We start from the raw sequence: 13,821 nt of genomic DNA on the forward strand, positions 1-13,821 counted from the left end.
GGGGATCAACATTGACTGACTACAGACAAGAGGTAAAGCAACGGAAGCTGGTGCAGGGATAATAAAGGTGATGATCATTGGTTTCGGCAGAAAAGGTAACTCCCCTCCTCCTCTGCACTTCATCTGTGGGAGTGGCCTCCACTTTCAGGTACCTTGGTGTATCTCATTGGAAACTTTACCTGGAGCCATAACACTTGCTACCTACTTACGAAGGGACACCATTTCTTTCTCATGAACCTGAGGTATGCTAGTACTCTGGTGAGGGCGGTGAAAGCCCCACCAGCACAGACATCTACACCAGCAGAAGCAGGGCCTTCTTCTTGGTTTTTAACCAGGGTGCAAATGAAAATTTTTACTTCAAGTCATATGAAAGTGACTTTGAAATCCTTGGAAGGAAAAAAAAAAAAAGTACCATATAAAATTATGTTGCTGAAATCTGACAATAAAGAGTAATAATACAAGCACTGTTACACAATTTAAAAAAAACTCAAAAAAATTTCTGCATCCAGATGCATCACAATTCCTTCTGCATAGATCAGAAAAACAAATCCGGTCTCTCTTTAGTGAACACAATACAATTACTGCATACAAGTTAGTTTTTTTTTTTTTTTTTTTAAGGCTCCCTCCAAAAACTCAAAGCTGCACAAAGCAGTGAATTGTTTAAATGGCACATCAGAAGATTCTGACAGAACCCTCACAAAAACACAAAGCAAGATCTCAAACAGCTTTTTATTACATTTTCCAATCAATAACAGTACAATTTAGTACAGTATCTATCTTGCATCCAGCTCACCGTGGAACACCAACAGACCGAAATGAAATACAAAAAGTGAATAGGTACATAAGGGTGCAGAGCTCTATAATATTAATGGAAAGAGAAAAGGGAATCCACCTCAGTTGAATTGCATTTTCACTTGTGGCCATACACGAATACATCACATTTATTGTACATCATCGCAGAAAGGAAAAAAAAAAGAAAAAAAAGAAAAAAGTGAAAATATGTCACAACTTTAACAAAAGTGCTTCTGTATACAGTGAAAATGTTGTCATTCAGATGTTCTGATTTTCAAATTTAAGACCAATGGAGGGAGGGGGGGGGGGGGGGGGGGTGTACAAAAAGTTTTAGTATGGACAGTGTGTGAGGACATTTCTGTTCCATTGTGTGTGTGAAGATTTGAAGGAGAGAGGACTTTTCAAGGATAGATTTCTCACAATGATTGTAATAATTATTACAAAATTGGCATCAATAGAACTGGTAAGCATAATTTACATTAAGTATGCAGTCAATAATAAGTCTGTTTCCATTCTTGCTCATTCTGGTGCATAGCGTTACCAGTATTAGTACATGATGTATGTATGCAGAGTTTGAGCCAAAAATAAATTGGCCTCTATTAAGTTCAATCAACAGGTTACTCTCCTTTTTGGAAACAAAAGAAAAATCTAGGATTTTTGCACCATTGAAAGCAAGTCTACAGCATGCACATCTAAATTAACTCGTGGCAGACAAAATTAAATGTCTTAACTTAAAACAGACCATTATTTTCAGACATTGATTTTGTACATTTCATTCACAGAGTTGCAACTGCAGTCCCAAGCAAAGGAAGTGTCTATTAAGTCAGGTGAGGTGTTTCACTCAAAGTGGATACGAAACACAAATCCCCTTTCATATAGTAAAATCGAGCCATGCCTCAGTTACCTCAGCACCCTAAACCAAACCCTTCCCACCAAAAGTCAAAGGCATGTACAAGAATTAAGGGGCTTAACTGGATAATTTACTGGTAATAACTCTTTCTGTACTGGAATGAGCATTCATAACTTATAGCATGTGCTTGGTTAGTTAACACAGTATTAGTTGAGAGGCAAAGCTTCATGTGCAAAAGGCTGTGATGAAACAAAAACAGCTAGTATATAAATACATCATGGACATTTTGAAAGCTGCTCGTGTAATATGATCCAAGCTTTTTACTTCTGCATGGTTTTCTCATCTGTCTTATATGATTCACCTGGATTAGAAAGACAAGCTGTAATTCAAACATATCTAAAACCACTAAAGAAATATGACAAAAAAAAAAAAAGCCATCAAGAATAACAAACCATCAGAATAGAAATCTTAAAAAAAAAAAAAAAAAGAAAAGAAAAAAAAGAAAAAAAAAAGAAAAAAAAAAAGGAAAAAAGTTAAATAATTTGTACAATTACACTCCAACATTTGCTTTCAAGACGCACACATTTGCATGGGATGATAGTGTTGTTTTCTCTTTCAAGGTAACATAAAATGGTCCAAGAAGGAATGCACAAGTTTTGGATTTGATACCACAGGAGATCCTTTCTTAACTAGGTGATAAACAATTGTGCTCTTCTTTGTGTAGGAAAGGCATTGGTTTCCCTTCGTTTTTGTGGTGTCCAAGTCAGTTTAAACAGTGTTGAAGAAGATGCTGTGAACATTCTCAAGTTGTAATGGTCTTCCAGTCAACTTTGGAGTTAAATGAACATCTGAGAAACAAAGAAAGGTTAAATTTAAGATTTGAATAATATAATCTGACCTACTGTTTAGCCTTTTTTTTTTTAATGTTCTGCCAGGTTAAGACCTTAAAACTTGATGGACAAAGATCAAGCACTGATTGTGTCCCATTACAAACAACAACCAAGTGTGGAACAAGCGTAAAGGTAACTGGATTTTGGAGGGAAATTGGCATTTATTTGGATACAAATGTAAAAAAAAATAATAACAACAAAAAAATAATAATAATAATATATGCAAAAAAACAAAAAACAAAAAACAACAAAAAAACCCAAAAACAATCAAACAGTAAAAGAACCTTCAGGCTTCAATTCCAGATCTTCAGAAAACTGTCCCAGGATCCTGTTGCAACTGCCATGCCATCATCAGTAACCCCCAGGCAGCTAACGCGGTTGTCATGTCCAGCCAACACACCTATAAGCAATCATAATTGTCATTTAGTTAACAGTAGTGCACTAAGGAAATACAGGTCACATCAATTTGGATGTTACAAAGTGCTCTTGGGATTTACCAACACTAAGGAGATAAAAGGCTTTTTCAGCAATACTAACCAGCACGATCAGCTTTTAGTGTGTCCCACACATTGCAGTTAAAGTCATCATATCCTGCCAGAAGAAGGCGGCCACTCTTTGAGAATGCCACAGAGGTGATGCCACATATGATATTGTCATGAGAATAGATCATTAATTCCTGATCAGCACGCAGATCGAACAGCCTGCAGGTGGCATCATCAGAGCCCGTGGCAAAGGCATTTCCATTAGGGAAAAACTGCAAGTTCCAAAAATAGAAATAATTATTGTCCAATTATTGATTGAAACAGGAAACAAATTTAGCAAGCAAAACACTTGTATTTACATGTGTATGGAACTTACACAGATGGCATTAATGTCAGACTCATGGCCAGTAAATGTCTGTCTGCACATGCCCTCTCGAACATCCCAGAGTTTAGCAGAGGCATCACAAGCACCAGAGACAAATAACCTTGAGTCAGGGGCGAGTGACAGGCTCATGACATCACCGGTGTGTCCAGCAAATGTGGTTGTCTGCTGGCCAGTCTCAATGTCCCAAAGTGCACTGTGAAATAAAGGATTTAGAATCAGTTTGCCTGTTGTCTAGCACGTTAACTGCTCATTAACGGAACTCAATGTCATCTTTTCACTCACCAAGTGGTATCTCCAGAGCTTGTAACAATCTGGTTGTCATCAAGAAAGCGACAACAGGACAGGTATCCTAACATTGAGAGTCAATAGAAGTCATTAATACACAAGTGAAAGACAAATGTAGAACTAGCAGTGCACATTTAACCCCTACTTGCAGTTACGACTAATCATCAATTAGCAGTAAATAGATCAGTTATTTAAAATTCATTGAAATTAAAAAAAAAAAAAAAGACTAACAAATTTTTAAAGCAACATACACCTTATCATGCCACTGTTTTGTTGAATCCAACTATAAGTTAACATAGACAATATGGCAAAAGAAGCATGTTTTAACTGATACTTTGCTGTTTGAGAAGACATTTACAACCATTTACCTGTATGTCCAGCGAGCTCACGGCTCACACGTACATTCCCCTCACGTGTTTTCAGGTTGTAGATGGAACAGATGTTATCTAAGCCACCACAGGCCACATAGTTTCCTGAAGGCGCATATGCGCAAGTCATGACCCAGGAAGATCGAAGTGGAATGGCATGAACCTATAGAGTAACAAACAGACACATGCACAGATACTTAAGTTCCATTTTGTCAAAGAAACAAAATCTTCAAAATAGGATTACATACCTTTTGGAGAGCAATGTTACAATAACTAAATTTGGCATTTAAACACTAACACACAACAATGTCAGTCTGCCTTTATAAAGCATAAAATAAATGTCAATACTTATTTATACAATTTAGAAAGTACTGCAACTCCTTCATTTTTTACACTTCAAAGTTTCAAGCTTTCTTTTAAACAAGTATTCAGACCCTTTGCTATAGCACTCAACGCTGTAGTCAGCTGTGTCCTGCTGGATTTAATGTGTCCTTAAAATTTGTGTGTAGGGCTTCAGTAGAGTTGACCTATGTCAAAATTATTGGATTAAACAGTTTAGAAAGTTCTGCCAGGAAGACAATCATGTCAGCACGTCATCAAAAAGGTCTTTATGGTAGAGTAGTTAGACAGAAGCCAAACACAAGGTTCCTTTAAGAGAAAAGAAAAAAAATCTCCAGAGCGCAACAACCTGACTGCAGCAGTGAACCAAAGCTTACAGCAAAGAACGCTCTGGTGGCTTGCTGACAAGTTTCCAATGGTTCCTTCGAGGACAAGCCTAGGCCTGAAATTTAAACTGAACAAAAGATGTTTCTAAACAAAAAAAAACAAAAACAAAAAAAAACTGCCAAATTCTTTTCAAGTCTAAACTATAAAAATAAGCTATTGTGAGGTACTGCCAGATCACAAAGTAAGTTCTTGTGACCCAAGCTACAACTCAGAAGAGGCTGCACTGTTGAGATATTAGACAGCATCCTGTAAAAATCACGGCCGTAATTTTTCCATTTCAATGGGAACATGATATTAGTCAATAATCTGCTGCTTAGGGACACCATAATGCAACAGCTTAATTAAACAAGAGGATGAAATAACCAGCCTTGCATTAAAGTATCCCATAAACAAATCAAACCTCTATCTACCCTTTAATGTTGGAAGAATTACCCTTTAATCTTTTTATTACCAGCTGGATCATTGTCCACAGTATCATGTTAAATTATATTATCCCAAAAGGTTCTTCAGTATCCCAAACAAGTCAGAAAGCTTTTTAAGGATCCCGAAGAAACTTCTGTCTTTGGTGGAGAAGCCAGATTACCTTTTAGGCATTAAAACAGTGTACTCATTCCTCCGATATCAACAACTGCACACCAGACACATCAGCCTCAGGGGAAAGGGCACAAATGCCTCTTGCTCAGCTGATCTGCAACACTTTTAAATATAAGTTTTCCCTCTTTTCAATTCAACATAGCCTCATAGGTTCAAAAAAATTGTTTTATCCCATAAAGAAGTACAACATAGTACAAAAGGAACAACTTAAAAGGTAAACTAAATTTATATAGTTTTATTAATTTCAAGATCACTTAGTATCCAATCTATGTAAACATTTTAAAAAATCAGAATGAAGATGACCGCACTTTTTTTGTCTGCGCTTTGTAAGGCTGTGTTGTTACTGACTCTCAACTAGATTAAACACAAGGTTTGCCTATTATTCCATTAGTCCTCATTATAAAATAATAATGAAGAAAATTACCTTATTTGTGGTATAGCTATCCCAAATAATAAGTTTGCCATCTTGAGAGGCACTGACCAAGAGCCTACAAAAAAAAGAAAAGAACAGTAATATGAACATCACTAACACAGTATCCAGGGGTTGTCACGCATCTATTTTTTATCCAGAGTTAAAAACAATAGAAAAATATGCATAAACTGCTGAAAGACACAAAGTTCACTATGCTCCACAAATCATATTCTGGCTGTTAGGTTTTACCTAGAATCTGTTCCCCAATGCATGGCATATATTTTAGCCAAATGGCCCCGCAGCGTTCGTCTTGTACGCATCTGGATTCGGCCAACGGGGTCAATATTAGCTGTGATCTGTAAAACATTAAGTGCTATAAGGTTCATTTCCCATCAAATGCTTTTCAACCCAAACACTATGAAAAGTTAAATGTTACCTGTGATAGTGTGGCATCTGCACATGCTTTCCTGGCATCCTGAGGAGACACAAAAAAAAAAAAGAAAAAGGGGGGGGGGGGGGGTCAACACTTTGGTCAGACATTTTCCATCTCACACCAGTCTCGACTGGAAGGGCTGTCAGATTTTTCAGAATAAACGTCTGTATGCTTTTATGTGGAGAAGTGATACTTTGTTACTCACTCTGATCTGATTCTTGAGCTGCTCTGCCTCTTGGCGTAACTGGTCCAGTTCACTCATCTTATTCTGCTTTTTCAATTACCTTACTCCAGCTACCACGGGCACTTGTTGCTCTAAAAAAAGCAACACAAACAAAGGAAATATGAGGAACTTTAATCTTTCAAGCAAACCATTTTAAAATCAAAGCTGTAATGAAGACAAACGCAAAATGGGTCTGAACGCAGCTCACAGACCTGCAGTGGATAAAGATTTTCACCAAGATTGTTTTGATTGAATTGATGGCAAAAAAATAAATAAATAAAAATTGTTTACCTACAATATGTCCAATGTGCAGTTCATGCTTCAACCTTACTTTCCCACCTCAATGTCACCAGCTAAATCCTGACACACAATTCATATTGCCAGACAAATCTTGTTAACGCATGACTTTCCAGTGATCCGAAAAGCAGTCATTATCCTGTTGACCTTAATCCCTGGGATACTCAGAATTTCAGTGATCAATAAGCCACTTATATTAATACAGAGCCGCAAAGCACGCTCAAAGTTCAGCTAATAAAATATATACATATTAATTTTACTGATGAGATAGATATATATATAGATATATAGATATATATAGATAGATATATATAGATATATATATAGATATAGATATATATATAGATATATATATAGATATAGATATAGATATATAGATATAGATATAGATATATATATATAGATATATATATATATATATATATATATATATATATATATATCTATATATATATATATATAGAGATATATATATATATATATATATATATATATATAGCATTCTTAGTGTATCTGAAATTTCTTTGTATGAAACACTGATTTCATTCACATGTAAGATATCAGGAAAAAGACAAAAGCTCAGCAATGCAATACTGAATTAAAAACTGCATTTAGCATGACAGATTCATCTACCATTTTAATTTCTGTTATGGTTGGAACATTTGTTAACTGTCCATTTCAGTAACGTCCACGTCAGCATACTTAGAGTAACGAAAAGTAAGGTTTTCCTAAGGTAGAAGAATGAAACACCTAAAAGATGGCTGCAATCAACAGGTAGGAATGGATTTATGAATATAGTATTGAATTTAATAATAAGGTCAGTAGGAGGATTATTAGTTGGACAAATGTTCTTATACTGACTCCAGTTATCCTGTAAGACAAATAACCTTGTGGTAAAATCCATCTAATGAATTATGAAAGTGCGGTGAACAAAAATACTTTACAAAACCAACCTGAAGCTGCACACGGGACATCTCTTTGCATTTAAAATGGGAAACGGATACTTCTGTATTGAACTGCAAAGAGTAAATAAGTTACCAACCTGAAGTGGAGAAAACACTCAGTTTTGACCAAATGTAAGATCAGCCATAATTTTCTACAGATTCAAGAGTTATTGTATTGTTAGAACATGTGAACGCTTGGAAGCCAAATTTTTTCTAAAGAATTGTAACTTCCTTCTATTATACGGATACTGAAGACGACGGTCACAAAGTTAAACTCAATTTTTACTTGTTACACATGTAACAGCTTAAAAGTGAAAAATAAATAACATTACCAAACCTAATTAACCCAGAAATTAAAAACAAAATGCAATACAGATTTAAATATGATTGTAAAGTTACTAAAGATCAAGTTAACTAGCACTGCCCTACTAGTTACCTTACCTTGTGTTTTTCCGTCAGCTCACCTATGTTACTGGAAGTTGCAGGACAAGACTGAAAGTCTTCTCAACCTTATCTACACAATCGTCTAAGTTGTCTGACTGGTTGGCCTTTCTAACTCAAGTTATCCTCTTATGCTCATTAATCTTATAATAAATGTGTCATGGAAAGTAATCATGATTAAGCATCATCCAGTGACAGCAGGATGCCATTCTCACCTTGAAAACCTCTTAAAACATAATTTTAAAACTATATTCCCAACTTCTCTCAACCTGAGAATAATAAAAGAACTAATAATTGAAGTTAGAAATATTTACTACACTAATGTAGAGTTTCCTGTCTTAACTTTAAGTATAATTAATCCCATGAACTCAAAAATAAAACAAGAGTTTTTATTTAGTAGACAGAGTTGGAAACAACTACAGAAAAGGGAGGTTACATAAGTAACTCTGCCTGATTTTGAACTTTTCCAATGAATTTAAATTAAATTCTTTTAAGTTAAACTGATGAGTATCTATCACAACTAAACTATGAAAAGCTGTTAGTTTTAAAGTGCTACTCAATGTTCAATGTTTTAAATTCAAACTTGAGTCAGATGAAATAAGACACCTACATCTTTTTGTTCTTTCTTAAACTGCCAAATTCCCCAAAAAATAAAAATAAATTCCAGTGGCAAATATTAATGTGGAATAGCCTGAAGTCATGTTATAAATCTGAGTTTTAAATATTCTACATTCAGAAATTAAAAAAATAAAATACAAATTCAATCTTGTTGACCTCTGTGGATGCTTACAGTTAAGGAGTTCCTCTCCCTCATCACTTCTCCTTTCCAAGCGCCTGATCAGGGTCAGCTGACTGCATGATAAACAATGAGCAGTGGCAAACAGCCTGAAGTTGCAGCTCACTAGTTTTCAAGTCCCTTAAGGGTAGATTGCGTCTGCTATTTTAGGTTTCTTCTACATTTTCAGTTAAATGTGTATGTTTCACTAGATAAACAAACATTTGTTCTCAAGAACATACCGGCTTATCTGTACTGTTAAATAATAATAATAATGCAATATTTCACAGGTCTAAAGCTGGATCACAGAAAAAGCCATAACCAGCAGTATCACTGAGCAACTCCATAATCCTAAAAGCTAAAATCCTCAGTCAATGAGTCTCTAATCCTATCCATGTCCACAAATGTAAACAGCTGGCAAAGCCTGTCCAGGCATTAGAAATATGTTTTTCCAATCATAAAAGGATGAGATTAATCTTAATTCTTTTACACACAACTAATCCAGGCACTTGCTTTGAGAAATTGCCAGGATTTTCAGCTTCCAATGACATCGCAACCATATTACAGATCCTCTCATGCAGTTGTGACCAGATACAAGTAGGACTACTTTCTGAAGGAATCCAGTAACATACAATTAACTTCAAAACACTATTGGTAGTTTTAACAACAATGCAAACAGACTTTGTGACAGAAATAAAATGTACTAGTATAAATCAACAGCATGAACTAACGTGTTTGTGTGCAAAGGTTTAACCAACAGTGTACGGGTTGTACTGATAGTTGACACAGACATTGTGTGCAGTACTGTGATTTGCCTACAACAGTCACAATGAAATCATTTGCATTGGACTTTGCGTTGCATTTGAATGGCTGCCGGATAGCTGTTTTAACTCCGCTTTTGGTTTGAATTTGTTTAGTAGGTTACTCTACAGAGGCTGCACGCACATTTCAGGAGGAAATTACAAGCAATTCTGCACAATAAGGTGGCAAAAATACTGAGTGCTGCACAGTGTAAAGATAATATGACTTGCACTGAAGATGCAGCTAAACGCCATCTTGCAGACTGCTGTCCGCTAGTTAGCAAGCTCGACAGAGTAGGCCTGCAGGCAGGGCAGAGCTAATATTCAAAAAATTAAAGTCACCTTATTAAGAACAGTTACACACAAGGGTTAAAAATGTCTGGAAACGAGCAGAGTCAATGTAACGCAACACTCGCAAAATTTCATAACACGCGAACCAAATAGCCAGAATTATCTAATGCAAAATAACGTAACCACAGTCACTTCAGGGAAGACTCCGCCGCTCTTCCGCAATTATACAGGGTGCTATGTAGTTAGCTTTTAAGCAACAGTGGGTAAACCAGAAAACTGGCTTGTGGATTGGCCTTCGGAGATCCACTTACTTACATACTAACAATCTTGTTAAACGCAGTACTTCCAAGTTAATTTGATTACCGCGTAAATTTATTTGGTCCTTTTAATCTTGCAGCAGACGGAGGGAGGGGGAAGACTGTAAAACTGCAAGGTCGGGCGGCGATGGCCTGTTTTACTCCAGCAAGCGACAAATGCAAGAAGAAAAAAAAAAGGGGGGGGGGGGGGGGGGGCTGGGTGTTTTTCATAAAGCAAATGACCTTTCAGAAAATAAGCGAATACAGAAAGAAAAAATAAACTAAATCCATGAAACCTGCAAGTTAGCTGGCTGTTTATAAGTAATGTTCCCAACACGAGTTAAGGCGTTGCATCGATGCGGCCGTTTTGTTGCAGACAGGCACCGATATGCTAACTTATTTGCTCGGCTGGTAAAAACAGGGTGTAAACGCGGCAATGGCATTTACGTTAAATAAGTGTTGCAATTTAATCCACAGAAGCGTGCGCAGAGTTAACAAGTGATGCTATAACCCACTCTTTTTAATCACAAGAAAAACACTGTTTGCTGTTATTACGGGACGTTTATTGTTCCAGCCCAACCCAGTATGTCATCATCAACTCACAAAATCTTTAAATATACCATTTCGATTATAATGTAAGTCAGTGCAATCAGTGAAGCTTTAAATTTAAGCATGATTACTGCAGTTGTCTCTTATATCATATGGTTATCAATGCATTTTATATCAAGAAGCACCTCCGCTGGGCCAACATTATTACTTAAACGCCAGCCAGAAGCTTCCTCCGACATTAATTGTAGCTAACGTTGCTCAGATGCTTGGATACTAGTTAAGTTCTGTCATTTAATTTGCAGCTAATACTCTACACCGGGATCCACCGATGCAAACACTCTTATGGCAAAATAGCCAACTTAATGCTAGCTAACCCCTGCTAACTAGAAGGCTAGGCTACTGCTACCCCACCCCCGGGCAGTTCAATTCCGCCACAATTCATTAGCTAAAGGTAGAACAGTTACAATTACAGCTCTAAAAGCAGTGTGCTGGTCGCTTCATTTTGCCTTACCTGATTCAATTTGCGCCTGTTTTTGAGTTTGGGCATTGACTGGAACACGGGACGGTGTGTATCTCCGATCCACGCATCAACGAACACCACAACGCTAGCTTACTAACTAGCTTAAGCCAGCTAGCGTAGTTTTCCGAGGAGTAGCCCTTCCCGAACGCAGGCTACGGCTGGGGGAGCTTGACAACCTCAGTCAACCAACCGGAGAGGGGAGGGGACGGAGAGGGGGGAATCACACCCACTAAAGCCCTTTAATGAAGGCACTGCCCAGGCAGATAAAAAGCCAATCTTTAAATTCACTAAAGCTCACCCAACAAGACAGCCTACTGTCTCCCTTTTGCCGAGCTTAACATCTGCCCTTTCCGTAGTAACACTCTTGTCCGGCCACCGAGCAATGAGATGGGCGCGGTAACCCTGCAGTTAGCGCTGGGAAACCCCACGTTGCAGCAGAGAGGGAGAGAGAACCTTCGATTGGAGTTCTATAACTGGAGATGCTACAATTATCATCAGCCCCCTTGCAGCGATGTTTAGCACGTCTAATTTTGTACACGCGTATTTAATTCGAGCACAATACAGTTTAAGAGAGCACAGTGTTCGCTTATGTTCTCAGCAAAGGAGCCTAAGTTAAAGATCGAGTAAACAGGGCCCCAACTTCGCTTCTAAAGTAGGAAGTGGTAATCATGATTTCAGTACAGTACTGTAGGGGGGGGGCATTTGCTCAATTTCAGGAGCTACACCCAGGCCTGATTACTGCCAGACCTGCAGAATCAAGACATCAAGTAATTAAATAGCAAGTTAAAAGGTCTCAAAAGCAACCCAAGAATAGATGATAAAGCCACTCACATCTATGATTCTGGGTTACAAATCCATTTCCAAGATTTTTTTTCCAGTCAACCACGGTGAAGGCCATTATCCACAAATTTAAAAAACGTAGAACAGAGGTGAACCTTCCCATGAGTGGCCGATCTGTCAAAATTACTCCATGAGTGCACCAACGACTCATCCAGGAGGTCACAAAGAACCCATTACAACATCTAAAGAACTGGAAGCCTCAGTTATTGCACTTAAGGTCAAAGTTCATGATTCAAAATAAGAAAGCAACTGGGGAAAAAACACTCACAAAAATTGTATGATTACTTTTTCAACATATGCCGCGATGCAATGCAATTTTCTGCTGGAAAATCTTGTTGGTGAGCATACATATCAATGCTACTTTGATTGCACCAGCAGCCAAAATGCTCTTGCAGAGTGAGTATACACACCCTAGCAAAGACACAATGACATAGCTGCTACTTGACCCTGCCTCAACATTCCATGAATCCCTAACTGATAGAGTAGGGGGTAGGTAAGATTTTTTTTTCCCAGAGGGCCGCACAGGCTTAAAAAATCCAAATGAAAAAGTTGTTATATACATTTTAAATTAGCCTACATCTTGCCAGTTGTATGATATGTACTACTGCACTACTACTAGGTCACTGATATTAAAAAAAAAAAAACAGCACTGAATTAAAATTAAATAGCTGTGTGGACCCAGTGCAGTCATTCACCTCAAGATTCCTTCATCAGTGATTACACTCTGATTTCACTGGCATTTGTTTTGCTTTTCTCTTAGGACATCAGGGGTTAGATTGAGATGGTTCAAGGCTGATCCCTGCCCTCAAGCATTATTTTACCCATGTGAGCTATAGTGCATTTGTGAGATGGCATGAAACAAACCTTATCTGTTCCCACCCCACAATCCATGGGACCCAAAGGATCCCCCGTCAACTTCACAGTGCCAGATACCACAGGACACCCCCAGAGGTCCCGTTTCATGACCTGACAGAATAAAGCTATTTTGGTGGCATGAGCGGTTTTGATATTTAATTTAGTCATACTAAGCAGTCATCTGATGCACAAATACACTCGTAAAAAAATCCTAATTGGACCCAGTTCATGTAAGAAATACATACTAGACAAACTAGAATATAACAATCCAATTAATCCATACCAGAAAAAATAAGTAGCTCAGGAATGTCATACAGAAAAAAAAAAACCTGCAATGGATTTGGTTGAGTAAATGTAGTAAAGACGTTAACTAAAGTTCCACATGTAATCACCTGTCAGGCAAATTTCTTAGCTACCTAGTTAGCGACTACCAACCTCTTTGTCTCACTTGCCTCACAAATTCCATCTTATTCATACCCGTCACCACATCCTCTCATTATCTAAGCCCTCGCTGCATCTTGTCCATCCTTCCTCTTTCAATCAGACTACTCTCCCTTCTCTCCATTTTCAAGATACCATCTGGAGCTCAAAGTAGGCTCAGATGACATAAGACCTGATCTTCCTACATTCATTTCCTTCTCGCATCATCCATTCATCATCCATCACTACCCTGCATAACTAAACCTTGAAAACCTTGAATCGATTATTGGTACTGATGGTCCACATATATATAAAAATATAAAGACAAGATGGGAATCGGTTGCATTGAAAAT

The 13,821-nt window shown here is 37.4% G+C and overlaps 1 protein-coding gene across 5 annotated transcripts; it reads right to left on the bottom strand.

The window, feature by feature from the left end:
• Positions 1–710: 710 nt before the first annotated feature.
• gnb1b (guanine nucleotide binding protein (G protein), beta polypeptide 1b) lies at positions 711–11,764 on the bottom strand. 5 transcript variants are annotated; one of them, XM_082533367.1, is made up of 11 exons: positions 11,345–11,764; positions 6,423–6,532; positions 6,221–6,259; positions 6,034–6,140; positions 5,797–5,860; positions 4,053–4,215; positions 3,682–3,748; positions 3,391–3,592; positions 3,070–3,286; positions 2,817–2,932; positions 711–2,490 (listed from the first exon to the last, which is right to left on the bottom strand). In XM_082533367.1, exons 2-10 carry the CDS (start codon positions 6,477–6,479, stop codon positions 2,826–2,828), a joined length of 1,023 nt encoding a protein of 340 aa, XP_082389493.1. In that variant the 5' UTR covers positions 6,480–6,532; positions 11,345–11,764; the 3' UTR covers positions 711–2,490; positions 2,817–2,825. The 5 variants fall into 5 exon arrangements, with proteins under 5 accessions (XP_082389493.1, XP_082389495.1, XP_082389496.1 ...); XM_082533369.1 differs by having other exon boundaries at positions 11,652–11,757; XM_082533370.1 differs by lacking the exon at positions 11,345–11,764 and adding an exon at positions 10,352–10,376.
• Between the last annotated feature and the right edge of the window lie 2,057 nt (positions 11,765–13,821).

Source organism: Aulonocara stuartgranti, assembly GCF_965226115.1.
Source record: "Aulonocara stuartgranti genome assembly, chromosome: 5".
In the NCBI taxonomy this organism is placed as follows: Eukaryota; Metazoa; Chordata; class Actinopteri; order Cichliformes; family Cichlidae; genus Aulonocara; species Aulonocara stuartgranti.